The sequence below is a fragment of the Scyliorhinus canicula genome, chromosome 6, assembly GCF_902713615.1.
Source record: "Scyliorhinus canicula chromosome 6, sScyCan1.1, whole genome shotgun sequence".
NCBI lineage: Eukaryota > Metazoa > Chordata > Chondrichthyes > Carcharhiniformes > Scyliorhinidae > Scyliorhinus > Scyliorhinus canicula.
The window spans coordinates 119,119,139-119,146,291 of record NC_052151.1 but is presented as its reverse complement, the minus strand read 5'-3'; the positions used below and the strand labels follow the sequence as shown (position 1 = coordinate 119,146,291).

At 46.4% G+C, this 27,153-nt stretch overlaps 2 protein-coding genes across 5 annotated transcripts in view; one reads left to right on the top strand and one right to left on the bottom strand.

The window, feature by feature from the left end:
• The window catches only part of LOC119967450 (uncharacterized protein C8orf74-like), a 28,887-nt gene extending 25,129 nt beyond the window's left edge, over window positions 1–3,758 (top strand). For 3 of the 4 annotated variants that reach the window (XR_005460986.1, XM_038800001.1, XM_038800004.1), the window contains one exon: window positions 3,288–3,758. Coding sequence is in view for 2 of the 4 variants with exons in the window: in XM_038800001.1 (XP_038655929.1) it covers window positions 3,288–3,488 (201 nt within the window). In the remaining 2 variants the exon portion in view is untranslated. The remainder of the gene's footprint in view (window positions 1–3,287) is intronic. The other variant, XM_038800003.1, reaches the window with a different exon arrangement.
• On the bottom strand, window positions 3,722–19,750 carry LOC119967449 (transcription factor Sox-7-like). Its single transcript, XM_038800000.1, has 2 exons — window positions 19,410–19,750; window positions 3,722–7,205 (listed from the first exon to the last, which is right to left on the bottom strand). The coding sequence occupies exons 1-2, from the start codon at window positions 19,636–19,638 to the stop codon at window positions 6,340–6,342; spliced, it is 1,095 nt and encodes a 364-aa protein (XP_038655928.1). The 5' UTR covers window positions 19,639–19,750; the 3' UTR covers window positions 3,722–6,339.
• Between the last annotated feature and the right edge of the window lie 7,403 nt (window positions 19,751–27,153).

The following is a 27,153-nucleotide window of genomic DNA, read 5'->3' as shown; positions in this document are numbered from 1 at the left end:
ACTTGATAAATCCCTCCCCAAACCCAAACCTTTCCAACGTCTCCAACAAGTATTCCCACTCCACCCTGTCAAATGCCTTCTCCGCGTCCAACGCTACCACTATCTCCGCCTCCCCTTCCACTGCTGGCATCATAATCACATTTAACAATCTCCGGACATTTGTGTTAAGTTGGCGTCCCTTCACGAACCCCGTCTGGTCTTCATGGACTACCCCTGGCACACAGTCCTCTATCCTGGTTGCCAGGACCTTTGCTAACAGCTTGGCGTCAACATTCAGGAGGGAGATGGGCCTGTAGGACCCGCACTGGACCGGGTCCTTGTCCCGTTTCAAAATCAAGGAGATCAGGGCCTGCGACATTGTTGGGGGCAGAACCCCCCCCTCGCGCGCCTCATTAAAGGCTCGCACCAGCACTGGACCCACCAAGTCCACAAATTTCCTGTAAAACTCCACCGGGAACCCATCCGGCCCCGGCGCCTTCCCCGCCTGCATCTGGCCTATCCCTTTAATTAGCTCCTGCAGCTCTATCGGCGCCCCCAACCCTTCTACCAGCTCCTCCTGTACCTTTGGGAACCCCAATTTGTCGAGAAAGTTCTTCATTCCCCCTCTCCTCTTCGGCGGTTCAGACCTATACAATTCCCTATAGAAGTCCCTAAAGACCCTATTCACCTCTTGCCCCTTCTGCACTACGTCCCCACCCCTCTCTCTCACTCCCCCAATCTCTCTGGCTGCATCTCGCTTACGAAGCTGGTGTGCCAGCATCCTGCTCGCCTTTTCCCCGTACTCATACGCCGCACCCTGCGCCCTTCTCCACTGCATTTCCGCCTTCCTAGTGGTCAGTAGGTCGAACCTGGCCTGCAAGCTACGCCGCTCCCTTAATAGCCCCTCCTCTGGTGCCGCCGCATATTTCCTGTCTACTTCTAGGAGCTCCCCCACCAGCCTCTCCCTTTCCTGCCTCTCCTTCCTCTCTCTGTGTGCCCTTATGGAGATCAGCTCTCCTCTAATCACTGCTTTCAAGGCCTCCCAGACCGTCCCCACCTGCACCTCACCTGTGTCATTCGTACCCAGATAGTTCTCAATGCCCGTTCTCACCCTTCTGCACACCTCTTCGTCCGCCAACAGCCCTACATCCAGGCGCCACAACGGGCGTTGATCCCGCGCCTCCCCCATGTCCACGTCCACCCAATGTGGTGCATGGTCCGATATCGCAATGGTCGAGTACTCCGTGCCCTGCACTCTCGGTATCAGCCCCCTGTTCAATACGAAAAAATCGATCCTAGAGTACACTCTGTGGACGTGGGAGAAAAAAGAATACTCCCTCGCCCTAGGCCTACCAAATCTCCATGGGTCTACCCCTCCCATCTGCTCCATGAACCCCCTTAACACCTCTGCCGCTGCCGGCCTCCTATTCGGGCCAGCTTCAATTTGACACAGGGCTTTGTGCAGAGCTTGAAGCCCACCCTTTTCAACGTGGAACAGGTGGTCACCTCCATCAGCACAACTGTGGAACCCACCATGATGCAATGTCAAATATCACAGTTTCCATCAAATGCATCTGTGTAAACTGAGACTGCTGTATTTTGCTTTTGATGTCACTGTTCAAAGAGGCTTCAAGAACATTGCAGCTGGATTGCTGAGGTACCACCTTGGAAAAGTCTCTGGAACACAAACCTGCTGAACTTCCAAAGATGGCAACATTCTTTCCAGCTCCCCTTTCATCATACGCTTGCTGTTGCCTGGTCACCAGCCAGCTGACGTAGTGCAGTCTGAAATTAGATCCTCTAGGCCCAGGGCAACTCAGGATTTTGAGCATGACACTACTCAACAGATATATAATATTGGACTTAGTGAGTGGGTCAAGTAGCCAAATGATTGTATCTCAAAACGTAACCTGTAGGTTTCAATTTTCACTCCGAAAAATCAATGTTTTTTGTTGCATTTAACAACCTTAACAGTAGAGGGCAGGACTGTCCTGCCTACAGACTTCTCGACAGACAATCCTGGTGTCAAGCACTTTAGGAAGCTCTTGAGATTTTGCTTGATTGTTCTCTCCTCTTCATTCTTTTCTCATCAAATGGATTTTCGTTCTTCTTCAGGCAATTTAATGAAGATCTTCTCTCCTTCAATAACAAGTAACTTAATATTAAAGTTATTGCTATAAAATATTACAGACAAGTTGAGCAACATTGTATGTATGAAAAACTAACATTTTGCTATTATTCTGAATGCATAATAATAATGTTAATGAAAATATATATCAATACTGAATTACCTTGTTAGCCCTGTATTATTATTTATAATCTAGCCATTTATTAGCGAATTCTTCTTATTCACTTATTAAGCACATAGAATCAGTATTGCAGCAGAGATGCACTGGAGACCTGAAATCCTTCTCACACAAAAGCTTTCAGGGCCCAGATTTTTAAGTAAAGAAGGTGGGTGCCTGCACCGGTAGGATGCCCCTCAGGCACTCAATTGAACAGCAGGTAGGGGTGGGAAATATAGAACTACAGTGTTGTGCGAGGGTGCAGCTGGCAGGCCTATCTTAAAAGTCCAAGCATGCTTGCTAATCTGTCCCTTTATTCAATGTGGTTTGACAGTTTTATGCCTAAAAATTCTCGGGTCTTCCTGGACATGTCTCTGGACTCCACTTCAGCTACTCTATTAACCTCAGTGCCAGGATTGTGCCTGGCTTCCAGGTCAGTTGAGGAAATGAGACAGACTTAGTGTGAAATTCAGCACGAAATATAGTTTTGCCACATTTCCTGTCGCCTTTACATCAGGCCTTCAATGAAGCAGACGGGATTTGTACCCAGCCTTGCAACCAGTAGGAATTTCTGGTAAATTTTCTTCAGGGTAGAGATCTGGGACCTCAACAACATTTGAAACCATTCCCAGGAACTAGTGCTGTTTTCCTATCCCTTTTGCCTTATCTCACATGTATGCACATGTATGCAAGTAGAAGATGTACCGATCCTTAAATATACCTGTTTGTGATCTGGAATACATTTTACAAGCTTTATGTTTCAAACTAGTATAGCCATTAACAACATGAAGCATTTTTTTATCCGTCACTCAACTAAGTGAATAATTGTTAGACAGTTTGATTGTCTGAAGAAAATATTTTGTGCCCGGAATTTGGGCAACAAGAGTTTCACAAGTAAAGCTCATTGAAGCTCCAGCAGATTTATAACAAAGATTAACCCTCTTCCAGTCAGTTAGTTTAGGGTTTAATTGCTGACTTGTAAGCTGCTTGCTATTATACTAAAATTTATTGTTTAATTTTCAGAATCTAGAAAAAATTATCAAGGCTGCTCATGAAATACAGATGTCAGTAGCTTCTGAACTTCTTCAAAAAGAGATTGAAACTGCATTTCAAATCCTAGATTTAAAAATCCAGAAGACAACCATATCTCTTCCAGCTACCAAATCGTTGCAATCGCCTGTAACAAAGGAAACTAAAACTGGAAGAAAGGGTAAAAAGAAATAGGAACATTTTGAGAATGCAATTTATTAATTGTGATATTTTCAACAAGAAAATAAAGTAGTCCTTATATACATTGTGAGAAAGTCTGATTATTCCATCGAGTGAAAGTCAATAATAGTCATTTTCGTATTTACTGAAAAGTACTGTTAATTGGCTTAATGTTTATACATTTGAATATTGTGTGATTGCATTCTGTATAACATAGCTTTTGCACTTTGTCACCATTTTTCCTGTTAACCAAATTACAATTTCAAAAATAAACTTGTGAAATAATTTATGAACTTTTGGTATATTTAGAAACAAATTGCATTTCATAATCATATTTCAATCGGTGGCAAAAAAATGATTTATCTTGAAATGAGAATGATTTAGTTCTGCTTGTTGCATTGTTTGATTCAACCACTGTTAAATTCAACTGTTCTGATTTTTCACCAAAGTTTCCCAGCACGATAGGCCTGACTTTAACTCCAATAAGTGGGATTTGAATGAGTTAACATCTTGCTCAAAATTTTTTTTAACTTCATGATATTTTTGTACCTCATTGAATTGCTCACACTTAAAAGTAATTTGGAATAATTAAAAACTTGTGATTTCATTATACTGAGGATACTTGGTGAGAAAAAGTAATTTTATAATCTATACAAATTTATCAATATGTGATTGTCTATACTACAGTTTGCAATATCCTTAGAATGGCATCAGTGTTTGTTACTTTACCATTTATGGGCCTTGTGAATCATAAATATGCAGTTCCGCTTATACTTAAGCTTCAATGTGGTAGCAAAAAAATCCTTTCTTAATCTTCTGGTCGGGTCACTGGTCCCAGATGATGTGAATCAGAGTTTATTTTCTCCAGATTGTCATCACCAAGTGTTCATTCCTCAGTCTGATGATTGTCGTGAAATAACTACAAACATCCTGATGGAGAGGCAATGCAGAGTAGAAGCAGTGTTATCAGACAGGAAACAGAGCTCTGTCCATATCCGCCAGTTTCAGAATCACATTCCCAAACTCAGGAAAACAGACAGTGGCCACGGTTAGTCGATTGCATTCCTTTTTATTCTAAAATCGGTTAAACAGATTTCAGTACAATCTGGTTCTGTGAACAGACTTTAATTTGCAATACTTGACAAATCTATACTGACTAAACAAGAGATAATTTTTTGAATTTATATGTATTATTAATTACCTCATCAGTATTATTACAATCTGGTTGTGGAACTGCCAAAAATGTAAATTTTAGCTAATGCATTTCATCAAACACTTTTTAAAATTAGTTGAATCATTAAACTGAAACAGGGAAAGTACTATACATATTTCGGAATATAGATCATAAAGTAGGACATCTCTTACAAGATATGGATAAATTTCAGCACTAATATAAATTCTACAGATTTAACATTTGCTTTGAAATTTCTCATAGACAGTATATTTCTCATAAAGCAGAAAACAATCTTTGTTGTAAATCAGCTACGGTGTGATTTGAGAACTAAATTACTGATGTTCCATTGACATATCAATGCAAGGTTTTTCTGCCAACGTAAATGAATTACAAACACTTTCTGTTAAATGAAGAAAGCTCACTTGCTAAATGTATAATTGAGTACTGATAATCTTTCAAGAAGCAAGAAAAAAACTTGCATTCATATAATTATTTTCATGACTACCGGATATCTCCATGTACATTGCAGCCAGTGAAGTGTAGTCACTTTTGTAATGTAACAAAATAGGATCTAAGTGCTGTGGTGATTTTAGTCTACCAGTCTCCTAAAAGCATTTCATTTTAATTATATATTTCCAAGAACTCTAAAACATTCTTAATAAGCCCTTTATAATGTTGACCAACAAAATTATTAATAAAGTGCACAAGTCTACCTTTAGTTTCCAAATATTTCCAAATAGTCTGCCCCTCCCTACAACGTATACATTTTCTGAGTAACCAGAGAGGCAAGTAAATTCAATTAACGCTTCTCAAACTTTGTTCAACAATTAAGTTCTAGAATCTAGACGATGCAAAGTTTGTATTCTCTCAGTATAATGAATAGTCAAAGAATACAGAATTTCTTTAGGCAATTAAAAACTCAAGAGCACAATTAGATATTAGAAAAGTTACATCTATGTGAATTTTGAAAAAAATTAAATCTAAATGCACCTTGCACATCTAAAAATGATCAAGCATTTTTAAAAGAAACAAATGTTATTTTTAATTTTTAAGGCCGCCAAACTTGGGTTCAACAAATAAGGAAAGAATTTAAAACCTTTATGTAAAGCAGACTTTAAATATTATGAATCCGCATTTCATTTAGTGACAGACTAATTAGATCCTTTCTTAAATTCCTTTTTTCAATGAAAATGGGTGGATGACTATTCATTCCATTATTAGTGATATTAATAACTAATGACATTGTGGGACTGTGTGATGTTGAAATGTACAACCCTGAGTCTGTGATTTATAAAGAAACATAGGCCTACTATTTTTTTTAATTGGGTGAATTCCGGTTTGTTTTGGATGCAATAAAACAATCACAAGATAATGGCAGGTGAGGAGGCCAATACTTATGAATTCCCAACAATTTTTTAAAAGCCTGTGGATATTAAATCCATCTTAAACTATTTACAAACACAGAAAGCTACAAAAACATTTTTAAGAGCTACAAAAAAGAAGTGGACAGAGTCAAGTAGCATTTTGGTTTTGAAAGTGTAGGAAAAATTTATTTACATAAATATTTTAGTGGTCCTTCATTTTGACAATTATTACTCCTATATTTTACTATCCTGAGGATATTTCAATGTCCAGCAATCTTTGTGAATAATACTGTTGTTGTTCAGAAAGGTTCTAGTCTATTTGTTTGGTCTAGGAACTACTGTAGCTATTGTAATATGCTGCAGTAGCATCTGCTAACACAGATATAAGGCTCCTCTCTGAACTTGTGCCTCCTGATGAGCTGACGTCAGGTAGATGTGAATTAATTACCATCGCTGCATGATTTAAATGACTGGAGGTGTTCAAATACTGATCAAACTCATTGCGGTCCACTTCTCCTAAGAGCTCAGCCTGGCTGATATGTTCCAGGTTATCTAGATGATGGTGCTCATGAGGGGGAGAAAGGTGGACAGAGGTGCTTGAGTTCATGGACTGGGGGGCTGGATGCTGGATCCGGTTATAATAAGGAGGTGGAGGAGGATGGATGGCTGCTGGGTGCATCGTGATAGATCTATTCTGGAGGATTGAAATCTGACTGAGATGTCCACATTGGATGGGACTTTGACTGTAGTCTGACCGATACATTATTCCATTCATCTGAGAAGACGAATCCTCTGTACACTGAGGTGGAAAGAAACTGTGATCAGGATCAATCACATCTAAAGGAGACATCTCGGGAGTGGGTAGCCCATAGTTGTCGAAGCTGTTGTTTGTTGTGTGCGTTTCCCTAAATCTGCTAATTGCAGGAAGTCTTGAGGCTGGTGGATAGCCTTTATCCTCTTCCTCCTCCAGAGGTCCTCTGCACATTCTTCCACCGTGGACAGGAGACTGATCGTGGGGGAAGTTGTTGAGCAGGAAGCTGGGATCTACACGTTTGCAGAGACGTTTGATCTGTTTTTTCCTCCGCGGTCTGTATTTGTAATTAGGATGATCTTGCATATGCTGAACTCGCAATCTTTCCGCTTCTTCCACAAAAGGCCTCTTCTGTGAAGGAGCGAGTGCTTTCCATGATTTGCCTAAAATATATTCATGATTTCAATTAGAAGTGACAATAACATATTTATTTGCATCTCATAGTTAAACATTATTCCTTTATAACTTTGTTTGTTCAATTTTGAACATTTTTATTGGCTAAAATATTTATTGTTTTTCAAAATATTTGAAATAGTGCACAAGATATTTTTTCCTCTCAGTGCTATGCTACTTTAAGAAGTTAAAACCTCGATAGTCAATTTAATTGTATTCAATAAAATTAGGTTAAAATTGGATTAACAAGTCATCATGCTGGCAGAGATGTCCACTGCATTGAGAGTCAGATTCATGGCTACTTTTGTCTACATAAATGAAGGTTAATCTAACCTGACTGTGACATGAGAGTGCAGAACTAAGAAAATTCCAGTTGCAGGCACTATCCTCTTGGCTATCTTGAATTTAGAACCTACCTGCAGAATAGAACAAAGAACAAAGAAAAGTACAGCACAGGAACAGACCCTTCAGCCCTTCAAGCCTGTGCCGACCATGCTCTCAGTGTAACTTAAAACCTTCTACACTTCTGGAGTCCATATCTCCCTATTCCCATCCTATTCATGTATTTGTCAAGGCGTCCCTTAAACATCACTATCGTACCTAATTCCACCACCTCTTCCACCAGCGGGTTCCAGACACCCACTACTCTCTGTGTAATAAGCCTGTCTCACAAATCTCCTCTAAACTTTGCCCTCGCTACTTAAACCTATGTTCTCTAATAATTGACCTTTCCACCCTGGGAAAAAGCTTCTGACTATAAAAAAAATAATTTAATACATGGGGAAGCATAATTTTGGCATTACCAAAATTTGATTCAATTAGCCATTTTATCTTGTCTCCACATAGGTAATAATTATTAATAATAAGTGTGGCTTCATTACTGCAACATTTTGATATTGCATATCTCCGTGGTATCTCCTGTATCTCCTGAGGCTGGTATCTCCGTGTCCCGACGCTGCAAGGGAAATTTATGATGGGGCGGAGAATCTAGCATCCAGCAAATAGGTGGCCGGTATTGATCCCGTTCCAATGCTCCGGTACCCCACTGGCGTTGGGATTGAGGTTCTCACCCTGTGCCTAACAATGGGCCAGGCACCATATTCTCGGGCCCAGCGTCATAGGGGCTGGTTTAGCTCACTCAGCTAAATCGCTGGCTTTTAAAGCAGACCAAGCAGGCCAGCAGCACGGTTCGATTCCCGTACCAGCCTCCCTGGACAGGCGCCGGAATGTGGCGACTAGGGGCTTTTCACAGTAACTTCATTGAAGCCTACTCGTGACAATAAGCGATTTTCATTTTCATTCTCCGGGCCGGAAATCATGTGGGTGTGAGTTGGCACAGGTCTTGACAAACATGGCCCTGATGCGGTGGATCTCGTGGTAGGCCAAAGGTGTTACTCTTCGGGTTGCCCCCAAAGTCCATCAGAGGGCCACCCTTCCCCCCCACAATGCCCACCCCCCCCCCCACCACCAGAGATCCCCCAATTCGAGAGACACCTCCAATTACAGCGAGACAATCAGCAAAGACCCCTCATAAGAGAGACCCCTGACTGGAAGCTGCCCACCCCCCATTAGAGAGAAACCCCTTCCTGGATGCAGCAAAGACCCCCTCCCCCCCATTACAGAGACATTCTTGCCTGGAAGCCTCCCATATAAGAGAGCCCTCATGGAAGCTGGAGAGAAGTCCAAACAGAGGCTTGAGTGGCTTTGAAGGACCCAGCTGTGAAACTAACCCCAACATTTATAAACATCTAGCTATGATTGACAGCTCCTGGACCACATTAAAGACAGATAAGTGCTTTTTGTGGGGAACAAGGGGAAGTGAGAGGACTTAAAACACTTAACTGGTTAGTTTCATAGTTGGGTACTTCAAAGCCACTCAAGTATGAAGGGAGATGAATTAACAATGCAGACAACTGGATATGTGTGGAAGCTGTCAGTCACAGCCTAATGAAACCAATTTCACAGAGATATGAATGGAAGGATTGCAGATCTAAGATCTGAGGGGGTTTGAACCCAGCTGACGGTTTTCTCTTTCCAGGAATTGACAGGTGCTGCCTCCTCTGCCTGAGCCTGCAGAAATATTGCTCAGGTTAATTTTAAAGCAGTGATTTATTTCACTGAATCTGTCTGGACTGCTGTTTGGCTTCCAGGCAGGGATCTCTCATTAGGGGTATCTGGTAGGATATCTCTAATTGAGGGATCTCTGGTGGGGTCTCACTAATTGGGATCTCTAGTGAGGGGTTAGTGGCTGGGGGGTCAGATCATCTTGTACTGTGGGGGTTGGTGGGTGGGGGGGGGGGGGGCTGACCCAGATAATTACAGGAAGTGGGCATGAATTGCGTTGCGGGGTGAGGCGAGCCCAGCCACCGGACCTCACTATCAGGTCGTCCACTCAAAATGGCACCTTGATTGCAGGACTCCCTCGCAATTCCCACCTTGAATAAATTTGCATGGCTGAGGATTGGGACTCACTTCCTGATTTGTGCTCCCAAGATGAGAACACAAGGCTGGATTCACCGTTTCTGAGGCTAAGTGCGGAGGAACTGTGGTGTTTTATGTCAAAAGTATCGGCGCCAACCCCTCACTGATCATGCGACCGGTGAGGGGCTAGCAGCCGAACTGAGTAAAACTCCCGGCTCCCACAATATAAACGGCCGAGAATGACCGGATCTGTGGCCGCGCATGCGCACGGTGATGACCTGCTGCGGCCGCCCGCAGACCTGACCTGCAAGATAATGCTCCCATAGCCAACTCCCACCAGTCCCCCCAGCCCTCGTGGAACCCCCCCGGCAAGCAGCACGGCTCCCGACTGTAGCGGTGCTGGACAGTCCAGGATTTTGACCCAGTGACAGTGAAGGAACCCAGGTCCCCAGATCATTACCTGGGTCTCTGGGTTAGTACCACTATGCCACCACCTCTCCTGCAGTCTTACGTTCCCTCCAACATCCTGGCATTTTTACACAAAGCTTTCCTTTCTTCCTACCATTAGTGATAAAGAGCTGCATTTTTCCTCAGTCAGGATGACTAAGGGACACTTTAAAAATGGCGGACAGGTCCCGATTCCAGGTTTCCTGACCCCATTGCTGGAGTTTCTGGTTTTCAAAAGTGTCTTTTAAGGTTGTGGACTGGTTCAAGTCATGATGGGCCTGTTGGAGTTGTACTAGCTGACTCCAGTGTAGGGATGGGCATGTCCAAATCATCCGTAAGGTAAATTGCAAAGGTCCTCTTCATGCCCCCATGCCAAAATATGCCCGCTGCACACCCGTATTGCTGCTCATGCCCAATGTAAAGATTTGCTCCCCACGCAACATGCATCCCATACCAAGGTATCCCCCGAAACAACTCCTGTGGACCCTCGTGCACCCTGTGCCAAGGTATGCTTGTCCACCAAATCCAGCTCTTTGTCACTTACGGTAGGATGAAAGGAAGGCATTGTGTATAAAGACACAGTCAGAGAACCACGAGATGCTGGAGCACATGTGGCTGTGCATGCCTCCATGCCAAAGGTATGCCCCCTGAAACAACCCCTAATGCCCCTCATGCCTCTTATGCCAAGCTATGGCACTTCCACGCCCATGAATTCACTATACACTGTATAAAAGCAATGAATGCTGTTGTTATAGTGGGATGTGTTAAAAAGCTTTAAAAACAGTCAGTCATTGATAATTTTCCATTTATTTAAAAAAAACCTCCTTTTTACTGCAGCCCAATAACAGCACCAATTGTCCCTTCCCTGTAAAGAATCAACAGCAGATATTGCAACCAATTGAAACCTCTTCATCTTGTGCAAATAAACTTTGTGAATTATTAGAATATTTCAGAGAGACAGTGCTGTCAATCAAGCAATGCTGTCTTTTGGGCTCAGATGTTTAAACAGGCTAGTGGATTTCTGAACGTTCAATCATGAATCCATAATGAGGCTTACCTGAGAGCTCATAAATCCATTAGTCTGTTGAAATACCTGAATCCCCGGGGTGCATGAGGGATGATAGGGGTTGGTGGGGGAGATGCCTTAGCCTGGAGGCAAGAGGGGCCATAGGGGGTGGGTAGGGTGGATGAGATGGTACAGTTGGGACATGGGGATTGTGTGTGTATGTGTATGTGTGTGTGTGGGGGGGGGGGGGGGGGGGGGGGGGGGGAGGTGTGAGGTGGTGTGAGGGTTGATGACTAGAGGCCTTTTCTGAGATGACGTCCCACAGCACCAAGGTGAGCCTTTTAAACAACTCGTCACCACACCGGCAGCCCCTGTGGCTGCCTGTAAACGTCTCCCCTGGTTGGCCAGCTTGACTGCAGCCCGCTTCCTCTTGGGATGTTTTTTTACATTATTAGTGCAGTAGGTAGTGATCCTGAATGGATAGGTAGCTTACCTATGCTTTGTGTTCCTATACTGTGCATTTTTAGCCAGCTAAACTGCACCAATACTCTTGGATATACTTGGTCCTTAAGCCGTGGCTTATGCAAACATGTTCCGAAACTGCATGGACATTGTTAAATGGGCTATGTCTAAATTTGGAGAAAATGCCCACTCCATTTGGGCAAAGATAATGGGCAGGATTCTCCGACACCCGCTGGCTCGGAGAAACTCGGGGGGGCGGCGCGAATCCCAGTGGAATTCTCCAGCGCCGGTTTTCGCGCGGGAGCGGGGTTCATGCCACACCGGTCGGGGGCCATTGGCAGCGCCCGCCCCGCCCTCTCCCCCAGGCAATTCCCCGGGACCCGATGGACCGAGCGGCTGTCAGTTTTTGGCCAGTCCCAGGCGTGGATTAGGCATGGTCCCAGACGGCAGGACCTGTCAGGTAAGTTGGCTGGGGTGGTCCTCGGGGGGGGGGGGGGGGGGGGGGGGGGGGGGGGGGGGGGGTGTGGGGGGGGGGGGGGGGTGGTAGGGAGCGCGGGGGGGGATCCGATCCCGGGGGTGATGCCCCCACGGTGGCCTGGCCCATGATTGGGGCCCACCAATCTGCGGGCGGGCCTATGCCATAGGGGCACGCCTTCCTTCTGTGCCGGCCCCTGTAGGGCTCCGCCATGGCCGGCGCGGAGAAGCCACCTCCCTGCACATGCACCAGAACACGCCGGCGGGATCACACCAGCCCTTTGGCGCAAGTGCGGACTCGAACAGTCCCTTCGGCGCCAGCTGGTGCGGCGCCAACTCCTCCAGCGTCCACCTGTCCCCCGGAAGTGTGGAGGATTCGCTACTTCTGGTTGGCCCGACGTCGGAGTGGTTCGCGCCGTTTTTGTCGGCGTTGGGCCATCACGCCAATTCAGGAAAATCCCGCCTAATATCTACAGGTGTAGATTTTTCAATAGCACACTCAGCTAACCATAAATAAATCTTCACTAGAGACTTAAAATCTGCCTATACTACCTTAATTGATATTTATTATTAAAAACTTGATCATTAGCAGCCTGAGTCCTGTTGGCACTCCTGACCCGATATGACTCTAGCTGACAGGTTGCACAATCAAATTAACAGCCTTGCAGATGGCAGGATCCCTTAAAACGTTCCATCCTGACTTAACGGCTGTTTTTTTGTTATCGGGTTAGAATTTCCGGGTCCCGACCTCACATTGTGTCAGCACTTGAAGCTCGACCTGATCTTTTGACCAGTAGGCCAAGGCGTATGCTTTCCATCCAATTTTGAGTGCGCTCCCGAAGCTGGAAGGCCAATTACAGCAATGACACGTTGGCAGCCCCACCATCCTCATGATGGAGGCGCCCTCTGAAGAAAAAAATTAAACATTTCAACATTATAAAGGCCACAGCTGCCAGACTGTCATTGTGGAGTGGCAACCCCACTGGGTGGCCAAGTTGTGGCTCATCAGCCTATGGGTACGATAGTGGGGGAGGGGTCAACTCCTGACTAAAGGGACCCCTCCAAAACACTCCCTAATTACAGTGTCCCCCCTCCCCCACAGGGACCCCCTAACTATTAACTTGCAGAACTTGGAAAGGAGACACAACAGGAACACACAGTGATGTGTTGGTTAAGCTGGGTCTATGTGGACTGCGTTTGATGCAGTGTAGAGAGAGACAGGCTTCCAGCACTTGAAGAGATGCAACACGATTTTATTGAACAACTAACTATAATACATGCTTAACTGTGGGTTGACACTATGCTGACTTGACTGGAGACCTGAGGCTAGCCTGACCAGACTAACTGACTACCACATGGTGTTTATACTAGCTGCTGCTCACGAGCTCTGACTGTCTCAGAGGCTGGATCCCGAGAGAGCGTGAAAACTGGTGCCCTCTGCCTTTATAGTGGTCGGGTCCTGTCTGGTGATTGGCTGCTGTGTTCTGTGTGCTCACTGGTCATCCTGTGTGTCAATCACTGCCTGTCTGCACTCCATCATATACCTAGATGTATATTATGACACACGGTAGGGTGGAAATGCACAGCAACTTTATTAGAATACAAAACTCATAACTTCTCTCCCCACAAAGGCCCACCCTCTCTGACCTGCACTCAGGTCAGGGTTTTATACTGAGTGGTTTCCCTTGTTAAGGGGAAATCCCACCGCCAATTACCGGGGGAGTTCATACTCAGCTAGTGTAAGGGCAAAATCAAATGTAGCACAGACCTTGGCCCCCAAAGGGGTCATAACTAACTCATTTGCCTTTTCCCTGGATGCTGAATTCTGCTCGTTTCCAGCATTTTCTTCTGCTTTTGTTTCAGAATTTCAACTTTTGTTTTTAAGTTTTGTTTTCAGAGTAGGCTTGCTAGAAATTTCTCAGCTGCCTTTGGTTGTTTCTGCTTCCCTGCTGACTGTAGTCAATAAAGCACTCATCAACTTCTTCCAGTTAAAAGTAGCAAAACAGAGATTCCAGCTATAACCTGAGAAAGTCCAGTCACTCCAGCCTGTACACAGCAGAAAAGTGTGTCTGAAATGAAATAAAACCACCTGAGTTACAGAGTCAATTTTTATATTTGATGATAATTTGGGCTACATTTTCTACTAATGTTCTTTTGTGTATGTGGAATCAGATAGCAAGACAGGGAGGAAAACATTGCTTCTATTTTGACGAAACCACAGTCTGGTGCCATCGGAGTTGAGCTCCTGGTCTTCACTATAGTACTGAAGGGGATTCAAATATTGTGCTTAATACATATAAGATTGGCATTGTCCTGGAATTTGCACAAGAGTCTTTTAAATATATCTTGGTCAGTTGGGCGATATTGTTAACAGTTGAAGGTCTGAGCTGGTATCTTTAATACAAGGAGAAATTGGTTGATTGTAAGTGTTGGATGATAATGAATACTGGTAAATCATTTTAACACATTCCAAAATCTTCCTTTTCTGAATATACTAGATACAGGCACTACGGGGGCGATTCTCCTGCGCATGCGCAGTTGGGCCGCGCAATCCTGCGCATGCGCGGGGAACTTCGTACGCGCGCCGGCCCCAACGCAATATGGCGTGGGTGGTCAGGGGCCGGCCGCAGTGGAATGTAGACCCAGGGGAGGGAGTGGCCGGCCTGCCGGTCAGTGTGCCCCGATTGGAGACCCCCCCCAGTGAAGGAGCCGCCCCTCCCCCCCCGACAGGCCACCACCCCCCCCCCCCCCCCTCCTCCCGAGCATTCCTGCCGGCAGCGACCAGGGGTGGACGGGGCCGGCGGGACCCTGTCGTGGCGGAGCGGGCGCTCGGCCCATCCGGGCCGGAGAATCTCTGCTCGCCGTTTGCGGCGATTCTCCAAGTGGTCCAGCGCGATTCGCGCGGCGCTGGTTTCGGGGGGGGTGGGAGAATCACGTGCGGGGGTCGGGGCAGCATGGTGCAATTCGAGCGGCGCACTGGCGATTCTCCCACCCGGCGTGGGGGGGGGAGAATACCGCCCTACATCTCTGCTGGCCTTTTAAAATCGTACAGGTATTTCATCTATCCATTTGACTCATTTTGTGAAATTGTGAAATATAATTTTGGAGCTCAAAGCTTTCCCAGGGTTTGTTAAATTGCTCAGAGGTATCCTGTGATTTGCTTTTGTTTTTATGGTCGAACTGAAAAGGAAATGAATTCATCTACTGAAGGATTGTAAACATTCACAAAAAGAAAAAAATTTAGTGCCAATCCCATCCCATATATCAGTGCAGAGTAATTTTTTTGAACTGTTTTTACCTTTTCTGAAGCAACTAGTGGGGCGCGATTCTCTGCTCCCCACGTCGGGTGGGATAATCACAGGAGGGCAGGGCGACTCATTTCACGCCCCCCTGGTGCTCCCCACGATTCTCCCACCCCCCGGCTCGGAAGAATCGGCGCTCGCCATTTTTCACGGCGACCGGCAATTCTCCGACTAGGGGCCTGACGTTCGCGACCGTTTCGCGACGGCGGCAACCATACCTGGTCGCTGCCGTCGTGAACATGGGCGCCAAAGGCCCATTTGAAGCTTGTGGGGGGCGGAGAAGGGAGTGAGCACCACGGCCGTGCTCGGGAGGGGACTGGCCCGCGATCGGTGCCCACCGATCGTCGGGCCGGCGTCTCAAACCGACGAACTCTTTCTTCTCCGCCGCCCCCGCAAGATCAAGCCGCCATGTCTTGCGGGGCAACGGAAGGGAAGACAGCCACCGCACATGCACGGGTTTGAGCCGTCAGCCGTCGTGACGTCAGCCACGCATGCGCGGGTTGGAGCCGGCCAACCTGCGCATGCGCGGTTGACGTCACATAGGCGCGCCATTGCGTCATTCTCGGCGCGCCGCCTTGACGCAAGCGTCAAGGCCCGGCCGCCGAGAATAACGGAGTGCCGTTCCTAGCCCCCCGGGTGGGGGTGAATACGGTGAGAGGAGCGGCCTCCGAGGCCGTCGTGAAACTCGGCTGAGTTCACGACGGCCTTCCCGATTTTTCCCGGGAGCGGAGAATTCCGCCCCACATCTCTTTTGCGGCCTTTTTTTCTTTGGAGTATGTGTATTTTGGGATTTAACCATACTATTCTCCCATTAGTTACAGTTTGGGACATTTTCTGGGGATGCTAGCCAGAGACGCAAATCGCAGTGGCCCGTTGAATTGAACGTGAATCTGTTTGCAAACCTCTTGGCATGCCCCACCAGTCCCGCCAGCCCTGAGGAAGTCCTCGCCCAGAGCGGGAGAGAGCATGCACATTAATCTGAATGGAATTATCGGGCTGGAAGCCTGATTTACCGGCCTCCTGGGATGCTCCAACAACTCCAACTGGGAATCATACTGCCATGAATTAGTGCACATCCTGCTAAACAGGCAACTGCCGCCTTACCTCCAGGGTGCCAAGGGCGGAGTCCTTCAGGGGAAGTGGGGGTCGGAGGGACTTGGGCTGGGCTGGAGGGGCTCAGATCTTTCCTGGGATGGAGGTCATTTGGCAGGTATTCCCATCTTTGTCCTTGGAAATTATTAAACTCTCCCAGCATGTCAAGGTCAAAGATTTGTGAGAAGAAACTGAAAGTGTTCTCTCTGTAGCTTTAAAACTTTTAACTTTCTGGAAAGAGCAAGTGCAAGGGTGACATTCAGACAGAGCATCTGCTCTTCCTAGGAAGCTCTTCATAACAAAGAGACTGCCTCTTTTAGAAAGAACACCTGCTCAAAAGAAGCAGTATTTCAGAGTTAATGGACCCTTGCAGAGCTATATAAATGAACAACAGTTATTCTTCCTTTGAAATTGCCTAGTCCTGTCAATCAAGAAGTTTGTAAATAATGCAATTCAAAGCTTTCAGGATTTATGCAGGCACAGAGGCTGGAAAATGTTAAAGGGAAATGAAATTGAGGGTGAAAAAAGCACTTCAAAGGTTTCCACCACATTAAAGGGAAGACTTTTACCTTAATTGCACAGATTTTTTTTATTAGTTCTTGGGATGTGGGCATCACTGGCTGGAAGAACATTTGTCGCTCATCGCTAATTGCCTATGAACTGAGTGGCTTACTAGACATTTCAGCGGGGGCCTGTTAAATGTCAAGCGCTTTGCTGTGTGGGTCTGGAGTCACATGTTGGCCACACCAGGTAACGATGGCAGATTTCCTTTCCTAAAGTACATTAGTGAACCATATGGGTTTTTACAACAATCGGCAATGATTTCATGGTTATCATTAGGCTTTTAATTCCAGATATTTTTATTGAATTCAAATTTCACCATCTGAAATGATGGGATTTGAACCTGGGTCCCCAGAGCATTACCCTGGGTCTCTGGATCACTAATCCAATTACATTACTGCTATACCACCACCACAAGATCTTGCCATGCTGGGAGGGAATTTGAAGGTTTTAAGGCTACAGAGAGAACACTTTCACTTTCTTCTCGCAGATCTTTGATCTTGTCATGCTGCAGATGGGAATACCAGCCAAACAACCTTGTCAGCGATTAGGTGTGGGGAGGGATCTTGCCAGCGAATTGGAGGGAGGGGGGGGGGGGGGGGTCGCTGCAACAGTATTCTGAGATCGGGGTGCCCTTCAGAAACGGCGCCCCATTGTCCGAGGAATGGAAGCTGTCAGCACGTTTAGGCCCTGCTCCTCTCAAGTCCAACATGAAACCCGATCCTGTGAAAAAAACATTTCTAAGTGCCATTGAATATCTCTCCTAGCGTCAGTGGGAAACAGTTCCGATTCCCTGCTGGTGGGAGTACTTAGGTTCAAATGGGGAGAATTGCAGCCACTGAGTTTAACTACTTAACAATGGGACAATAGTCCAATATCTGGATGGTTCCTTCCCAGTCTACTAAAATTTCCCAGTCCTGACAACATCCTCATCAATCTCCTCGAACATCCAAAAAGAGTGAGAACCTCCACAAAAAGAGCAGAAAGAAATGGAACAAATAAAACGAAACACCTACATATTTGGTGACAAAAGTACAAAATATGTATTTTCTCCTGGAAGTTAGACCGGTGAAACCATTACCAAGAAAATACTTCACCTGGAATAATTGGTTCATATCACTTGGCTCCTTCGAAAGGAGTGCTTGCCATTCTTGTTGCTAGATTTTTAAGATTAAACCACATTAATCATTCTTGCTGTCCAATCCTGCTTCTGTTAGCGACTTTCCCTAATTTAGAAGTCTCTTGGAGAAAGGCCATATCATAACTATTTCATGTGTTTTTTTCTACATTTCCTTGCTTATTTATTTCTTTGAAAATCTAGTCGAAATGATCAAGATTCTGTCTGAAAGCATCAGGCAATATCACTGGTACAAACCAACACCATATGAACCTAGAATAAAAGTTAATAATGGGATACACTGTAAATACCATACCAGCTATAGATGTTTGAAAATAGTATCTAAAGGTGTTTTTTTTAGTTTGAGCACATTAGCTTGAGGTGATTCAAATACAGCTAGCTAATCAATTGAAGCACTTCAACATCAGTGTAACTGCAGTACTTGGGGCTGGGAAGAGACTGGATGTGATCTCCAACAAGCTGAATATGGCTCTCAATCAAATACACTAGGACAGCTCATTAGTGTTTACTGATTGCATATGTTTACTACATGTCAAAACTACTGCTCAAGTGCTTTCATGTTTTGTTCCAGGTTCCGGAAAGAAGCAAATGTACTTTTTTGGAACGGCCAAATATAAAAGTAATCTACATTTAAAAAAAACTATTAACTTGTGGCAAGGTTTTCTGTTCAATCATTCTATGCTGAAACCAGTAAAATTTAGCAGACTGTTTGGTGCATTTTAACATATTCCATTTGTAAAACGACTTCACATTTTGGTCAGACAAAAATATAATTACATATCTTTCTTTCATGAGGATGAAATAAAATCTGGTCCTTAAAAGTTGCTAAATGACAACATTACTATTTAAAAAAAAACAAATTAATAGGAACTCCATAGCTTGTATAACATTTGTATTTGTTTTTATTAAAGAAACCTACAGTAGGTAATGAAAGTTTAATTATCACAGATACATTTTTTCCCCTTTATGCCTAGTCAGATGTAGACACTTCATAATCATTTGTGTCTACCTCAATGTAGTAAATACTATTTGGTGGCTCTTTCCTTTTAGAAATAAACAGTCAAATAAGATTTATCCCATGGCAAAACTGCTATTCAATTCACCTTTAAATGTTTCAGATAGTTTTCCTGTATTTATGCTGAACAAAACTATAATTCAAAACTGAAAAACCATTCCGTGGATGTTAAAATTTAAGTATCCCTCTCTCTGCCACTCTCCCTCTAAAATCTAATAGACATATTTTAATCAGAATTAAAATTGATATTTGAAAACGTTTTTTGTGCATACTTACCCAGCATTTTGCTGAGCTCTGCATTGTGTAGATCAGGGTTTTGGATTGCTAGTTGTTTCCTCTCGTCCTTAGCCCAGACCATGAAGGCATTCATGGGTCTCCGGATTCGTGGCTCAGCTTTGTTTCTGCCTGAAGATTCGTGAGCTGGGAGCCCAGCCCTCGGCTTTCCTTCCCCAGCAGGAGAGTCCAAACCCTCTGTCCATGTGTATGGGCTCATCAGTGTAGCCATCACTGTGGATCAAAATAATCCGTACAACTTTTGGAAATGTATATAAAAGTCAGTCGGATTAAATCACAGTGGTGTTGATGCTTAAAGCTGGTGAGATCAACTCCCAGATCAGGAAGAGAGTCCCAGATTCATTTATTCCCTCAGTGTCAGTTGATGGCAATTTTAACCAATGACCATGAGTCTGTTTTCAATAGAAGCTCCTCCTTTTGACTGGTTCTGCAATCAAACAGCTCAGACTTGAAGCAAAAAACTTAAAATTACAGAGCAGGAAAAAAAGTTTTCCTTCAGAATCTTTCAACTTTCAATCTGGTTATTTTCTAACTAGCAGTGTTAGACTGAAGTGGATTCGGTAAAATTCTACTTCTTTAAGCATTGTTGCACACGATTATAGCAGTATTCAGTTGTGAATATACCACGAATATTACTGTTATGATTTTGCGCATAAGAACAAGATCAATTTTCAACTTTATTGATTATCTTTTACCTGATTCACTATTAGCATATGATATCCATATGTGGGTTTTCCTGTGTGTTAATGGTCTCATTGTAAATGTTTGTTCTATTTTATGTTGTTGCTATGTAACAAGCTAGCAAGTTAGGTGCAAATAGAGAGAGGCAAGGTGAAAAAGAAAAGAGGTGGCAGAAATGATTGCAAAAAAAAATTCATTCAGAGCTCAGGTGACAATACAAATCACAAAACGTAGCTTTACGGATTGTTCATCATCAGATCAGTGAACTGATTTTATTTAAAATATATATTGGTGTGGTGATATGCATCACCGTAAATACACAAGGGGTTAATGCAAATACACTAAGACTGAGTAAACACTAGAGGGAGCACCGGAGACATCATGACATGCAGACATACAGCTAATGAACACAGAGAATAGGACACGACCAATGGGCAGTCAAGACACCCAGAGGTGACACTACCACAAGGAGGCAACCTGTATACAAGGACAGGGCACACATGCTCTTTCTCTTTCCATCGACGACATTTAGAGAGACAGGGGCAGATCAGAGCATCACACCCACCGCATGGATTAGAGCATACTGATTAGTTAGATTGAGTTACTATAGCAAGATCAGCAGGAGAGTCGAACTCAAGTAGAAGAATTGTTAACTGTTCAATAAATGTGTTAAACCTATCTCCAAGTCTGAACCTTCCTTTGTCAGAGTATACATCAAGGAAGCAGCTTATGCTACATGAAGAAGCATAACACAACAATTGGTACGACTTTAAACTCACCAAAGTAAACTATTTCTGGTAATGACCGCTTAGGCATTGTCGGGATTTTCCGACCCCATTTCCGGCAGGCCGGAATGGCGGCAGGGGCAGAGAATCGAAGGGGAATCCCAAAATGGCTTTCACGTTGATGGGATTTCCCCGCTGGAATGTCCCCCTCCCTCCATCAGTAACGTGGTTCCGGCCATGCAGTGACTGGAACACCATTATAAAACATTACCAAATACTTAGCGGGCCTTCCCACTATATCATCCCCCACTGAAGAAACTCCCTCCATGGCGTGACATCACAGTAGCAGAAGTTTTGTAAAATGGGGAAATTGGTGAACAGAACCCGCTGGGGGCATGCAAGTAAGTACGGCCCTCAGGGAGGAGTGAGTCATGCCTGGACAGCACCATAGCAGTGCCCCCGGCACTGCCCCTTGGTACTGCCCCGGGCACTGGCATCTCGATTTTTTGAGAACCGCTGTTTTTGACTTATTCAAAGTCCACCTCACAAGTGCAATGTCATGAGGCCCGCCTCAAGGGTTTCTTTCAACAAAGTGTTTGTAAAAATAGAGGGAAAAGCCGGCAGTGCAGTCGGCCGGCTACACACCGCTTTTCCCACTCGAGTTCACACTTTGCCAAAAAATAGCAAAAGTTCACCCCTTAGGTCTTCTTCTCACCAGTCCACCGCTCTATGATAGGGTGGTGTTTTGAGCAAAGGCCATTCACAAATTTTGTGTAATATCTTAATTAAGATTTTGAGAAACAATCACCTTTTTAAAATATATATTTGTTCATGAGATGTGGGTATTTCTGGCTATGCCAGCATTTAATGCCCATCCACAATTTCCCTTCAGAAGGTGGTCGTGTGCTGCCTTTTGAACCACGGCAATGTGTAACACCCACAGTACTGTCAGGAAGGGAGTTACAAGATGTCAACCCAGCTGTCTCTCTTCTTCTAGGTGGCAGAGGTTTGTAGGATGCTGCTAAAGGTGCCTTGGTGAGTGGCTGCAGTTGCACCTTGTAGATGGTACACACTGCTGCCATTGTGTGCGAGTGGTGGGTTGAGAGAATGGATGGGATGCAACTGTTTGCTTGCTTTTGAAATGGTGTAAAAGAGGGTAACAAAGCAAAAATCAGAAACTGTAGTTACCATCAAGCAGAGTTACATTTTTTGCAATCTTACTGCCTCCTGTACTGTTCTGTGTCGGAAGGAAGAGCAGGTTCCTACAGTTTGCAACTAATGAATGAGTGACCCCTATTTTATTGAAACTGTAAAAGACACAAATTCATAATTTTGTCACAATGACCGCAGCCCTACACCTTCACTGATGCTGAATAGAGGATGTACATTTATCTTAATTTCCATCAGGAATTATTGCCTCTCAGTGAGGAACTCCGCCCAGTTATCTCTTACATAATTCCCCTCCCCCCTCCAAGGATCATACCAGCATCACCACAGAGTGTTGGGCATGCTCACCTGCCGCTCCTATGCCCTGCCACTTCGATGAGGGTGTAACCATGTGGGATGTTCATGGGTCATGGGGGCCCTCTGACCATGCGCTCCCTCAGGGGTACCTGCCTCTACCTGATGGTCTGCAGTAAGTTTGTGGTGCTCACCAAAGGGTGACCCAGGAGCCTTAACACTGACATTAGCCACCGAGGTGATAGTCTCTGCGATGGTGGATGGTGAAAGCAGTGCTGAGATGTCGGTGTCTTCCCCAGAGTGATGTTCCAGGGTGTTCTGAGGGTCTGGTGAGGAGCGACAACTGCGGACAGTGCAGCTTTGGGGATCCTGCAAGACAAAAGACAAGGGGCGCGATACGGCCACCCTGTTGCCCACAGCACAGAGCCGGGCTCGACGGGTGAATCCCGGAAGAGCCCCAAATCAGGCTGGGTGTCCAGTTAGCACTGCCAGGGTATCAGGGGCACTGCCAGGCTGGCAGTACCAAGCTGTGAGGTACTACCAAGGGTCAGGACTTGGGGGGCCATGTCCATGATAAGCGGGGCGAGGAGGAGGTTTGAGGAGGCCGCAGAAAGGTTGGGGCAGTGAAGGGGCGTCCTCAAAGGTGGGGGAGTAGAGATTGGGGCAGCCTTTCAAACTGGCCCCCATTCAAACTGGCCCCCGATCTGTGAGGAGCCGGTCTTGCTGGCGAGTTCAGCTTCCCAGTGGTGTGGCCTCGATAAGGCATAACTCCCCGACGCCCCAAAAGAACATCTAAGAGCCATTGACTAGCCATGCATATCGGCATTGCAGCATCGCAAAATACTCCACCAAACGCACCCAAAACCGGATTTTGAACTTTTCCCGGTGAATCAGGCCATAGGCCTGCCCCACGAGTTGCAGGGATCTTTCCTCAGAGCGGGTGTGGACCCGAATATCTGTAATGTCCCTCCCATTTTCTGCCGCTTCCTGTGATTATGGACCGCTTTATCCTTGGGGACACAGAATAGCACAGTGAGACTTTGGGATTCAAGTTTTATGGAGGGTCTGTAGCTGGTGGCATGTGTGTGCAAACGTCCTAGCCAAAGGGGACAATACATGTGTTGGGGATTTGTGGAGGGTGAGTTGTAAGGGAGATGCAGGCAGCTGGGGTGATGTTGCTCTCGAGGGCATTGAGGGCAGATGTGAGGAGTGAGGGACGGGAGTGATGCCAGGGGCACAGAGCTGGTTACTCACCCGAGTTGCTCGGCGGCGGCTGTTCATGTTCTTACGCATGCTGGTTCTTATTGCATGCTGGTCCTCTTGGTGAGGCTGGCAGCACTCACAGCCTCTGCCAGGATCGTGGACTTGAGTCTCTGTCCCACCCAGGGGAAGTGCGTGTCCCATCCTTCCTCAATGGCATCCAGCATTCAGTCTGTGTCAACATCTAGGAACCTTAGTGCTGGTCTTCGTGCAGCCATATTCTTGGCTGGAATGACAGTTTTTGCTGAGTGGAGCGCTTAAAATCTGCTGCAGCTTGTCAGCCGATGAACCCGAATTCAGTGAATCAGACGACTGCGGGGCTGGAACAATGGGCTGGCTGTACATGGGCTGCGTACTGGCAAATTTGCATGACATGAATTGCTCCTCACCAGCACTCATTGCAGCAGCGCGCAGTCGCCGCAATTCTCCACCGGTGGCAGCACTTGTCTCTGGAATGGCAAATCCACGGGCGGGATTCTCCGAAACGGAGAGAAACAGGCAACGCCGGAGTGAAACCCGGAGTGTTTCACCCCAGCGTCGGAGGCCGTTCCTCGTCCCCTATTCTCCCCCCCAGGGGGCTAGGAGCGGCGTTGCGAGAACTCGGCCGCCGGGCCTTGATGCTTGCGTCAAAGCGGCGCGCCGAGAATGACGCGGCCGGCGGCGCCTAAGTGATGTCATCTGCGCATGCGCAGGTTGGCTGGCACCAACCCGCGCATGCGCGATTGCTGTCTTCCCCTTCACTGCCCCGCCAGACATGGCGGCTTGATCTTGTGGGGCGGCGGAGGGGAAAGAGTGCGTCTCTTAGAGACGCCGGCCCGACGATCGGTGGGCAACGGTCGCAGGCCAGTCACCTCCTGAGCACGCCCATGGTGCTCGATCATCCCTCTGCCCCCCACAGGCCCCACACTTACCTGTCGCGTGAAGTTCATGCCGGCAGCGACCAGGTGTGGTTGGCGCCGGCGTGAACCGGTCGGATTCGTCAGGCTGCTCGGCCCATCCGGGCTGGAGAATTGCCAGTCGCCGTGAGAAACGGCGAGCGGCGATTCCGCAACACGCCATTTGGGGGGGGGGGGGGGGGGTGGGAGAATCGCGGGGAGTGCCAGGGCGGTATGGCGTGACTCGCCCGGCCCTCCCGTGATTCTCCCACCCGGTGTGGGGAGCGGAGAATCGCGCCCCATGCCTTCGTCTCTCAATGGAGAATCCCACCCTTAATCTACTTCCATTTCTCAGTAATTAATATTTTACTCCAAACAATACAAAAGTTTCCACGATCATAAAAACATGCGCAGCCTTGCATCCCCCCCTCCAACCCTTCCACCCATCCCCTCCCCCCTATTAATTGCTGGTGACAAACAGATCTTTGAAAAACAGATAAATGGCCTCCACCTCGAGCGGAATCCCTCCTCTGACCCCCTAAGGGCAAATTTAATTTTCTCCATTTGCCGAACCTCTGCCACATCCCCCAACCACTCCGAAGCCCTTGGTTGCACCTCTGACCTCCATCCAAGTAGTATGCATCGACGGGCAATCAGAGAGGCAAAGGCCATAACACCTGCCCCCTTCCCCCTCCAGCTGCTCTGGCAACTCTGATATGCCAGAAATTGCCACCAAAGGGCATGGCTCCAATCTCAACCCCACGATTGCTGACAGAGTCTCATCCCAGAACTCAACCAGTTTTTGGTAGGACCATAACATAGGCACATGATTCGCCAGCTGCACCAAGCACCTTTCACACCTATTCTCCACATCTGGAAAGAACCAACTCATATGGTTGAGTCCTGAACCCTGTGAACCACTTTAACCGAATTAGGCTCATCTTGGCAGCGGAGGAAGTTGAGTTCACCGGCACTGTATTTCACAGGCCCCTCTCCCCGTGCCACGCCCAGCCCCTCCTCCCACTTCCTCTTTATCTCTTCTAACAAAGCCTTCCCCATCTCCAGCAGAGATGTCCCAGATGGTCTCTTCCCCAGCTAATCACATAATAACAATCTGGCAATCAAGGTATGCCTTGGGAGCTGAGGGATCAAAGAAAGCTCTTTGTGGACAAAGTTCTGCAGCTGCATACACTAAATTCACACCCCCTTGGGAGCTGGGATTTCTCCTTCAACTCCTCCAGCTCCGCAAACCTACCCTCCACAAACAGATCCTTGATCCTCTAGGCCCCTCCCTCTCCCAACTCCTGTACATTGCGTCCATCCTCAACGGCACAAATCCATGATTTTCACAGATTGGCGACAGTACTGACATGCCCCCAATCCAGAGAGCCCCTTGATTCCAAATTTTAAGGGATAGCACCACCACCGGGCTTGCAGTATACCTAGCCGGGAAGAAATGGAGAGGGGCAGTGACCAATACCTTTAAGTACGCCCAGACGCAAGAAGCCTCCTCCTTTGCCCCCACCCTGACCCCCTCTACCCCCAGTACCACCACACGTTTTCTCCATTCACCGCCCAGCAATAATACAATAAATCTGGCAGTGCTGGCCCCCACACCAGTCCCCCCCCCTGCAGAAGGCTCTCCAGATCCTAGGTGTCTTTCCTGCCCACTCAAATGCCGAAATTAACTTATCCACCCTCACAAAGAATGCTCTAGGGAAGGAAATCGGGATAGACTGAAACACAAACAGGAACCTCGGAGGAATGATAATTTTTATGGTCTGTACCATCCCTTCAGGTCTCCTCTCAGCCTCTCCACCAAACTGGCCAAGGTTAATTTATGCATCATGGTCTAACCATGTGCCACCTGAATACCAAGATACCTGAATTTCATTTTGACCAACTTGAATGGCAAGGTTCCAAAGTCTGCACCCCACCTTCTCACAAAACCCCTTGTCCGTCAGGAGCATCAAATCTAACCTCCACGGGGACTGCTAGGCTTGACCTGTTCCTATGTCCACACAATGTGACACGTGGTCCGATAACACTATCACCATATATTCTGCCCCCACAATCCCCAGGAGTATCAATTTCTCCACCCCAAAAAAAAATGAGGAGTATGTCCGATGTACGTGAGAGAAGAAGGAAAACCATCTCTCTCCTGGATGCCTAAACCTCCACGGGTCCCCCCCCCCCCCCCCCCCACCCCCCAACCGCAGCATCAGTTCCATGAATACCCCCAATTCCTTCACCATTCCCGACGTTATTAATGACTTGGAGTTTGATATGTCCATCTATGGGTCCAAAATGCAGTTGAAATCACCCCCCACAATCAATTGATGAGAATTAAGGTCTGAAATTACTTCCATATTCTTAATAAAGTCCGTGTCGTCCAAATTAGGTACATAAATGTTAACTAAGACTACCGAGGCCCCGCCAGCACTCTACTCACCATCATATACCACCCCCCCACCCCCCACCCCCCACCCCCCACCCGGGTCCAGGACAATGCTGACCACCGTGAAAGCCACCCTCTTATATTGAAAACCCTTTTGACTTTGATTCAAAACCCATCCACCCCTTCCTTAGCCTCATCTGATCCTTCACTCTGAAATGTATTTCCTGCAGGAAGTCAACACCTGACTTAAAGCTCTTCAAATAAGCAAACACACTAGATCCTTTAAACAGGCCATTCAATCCCTCACATTAAATGCCACCATCCTT

Excerpts from the sequence above, each read along its gene's own strand:
- LOC119967449 (XM_038800000.1), bottom strand. The coding sequence starts at position 19,638 with ATGGCTACACTGATGAGCCCATACACATGGACAGAGGGTTTGGACTCT. Across the intron at positions 7,206-19,409 it reads AGAGCTCAGCAAAATGCTGG|GCAAATCATGGAAAGCACTC; the intron begins GTAAGTATGCAC and ends AATATATTTTAG.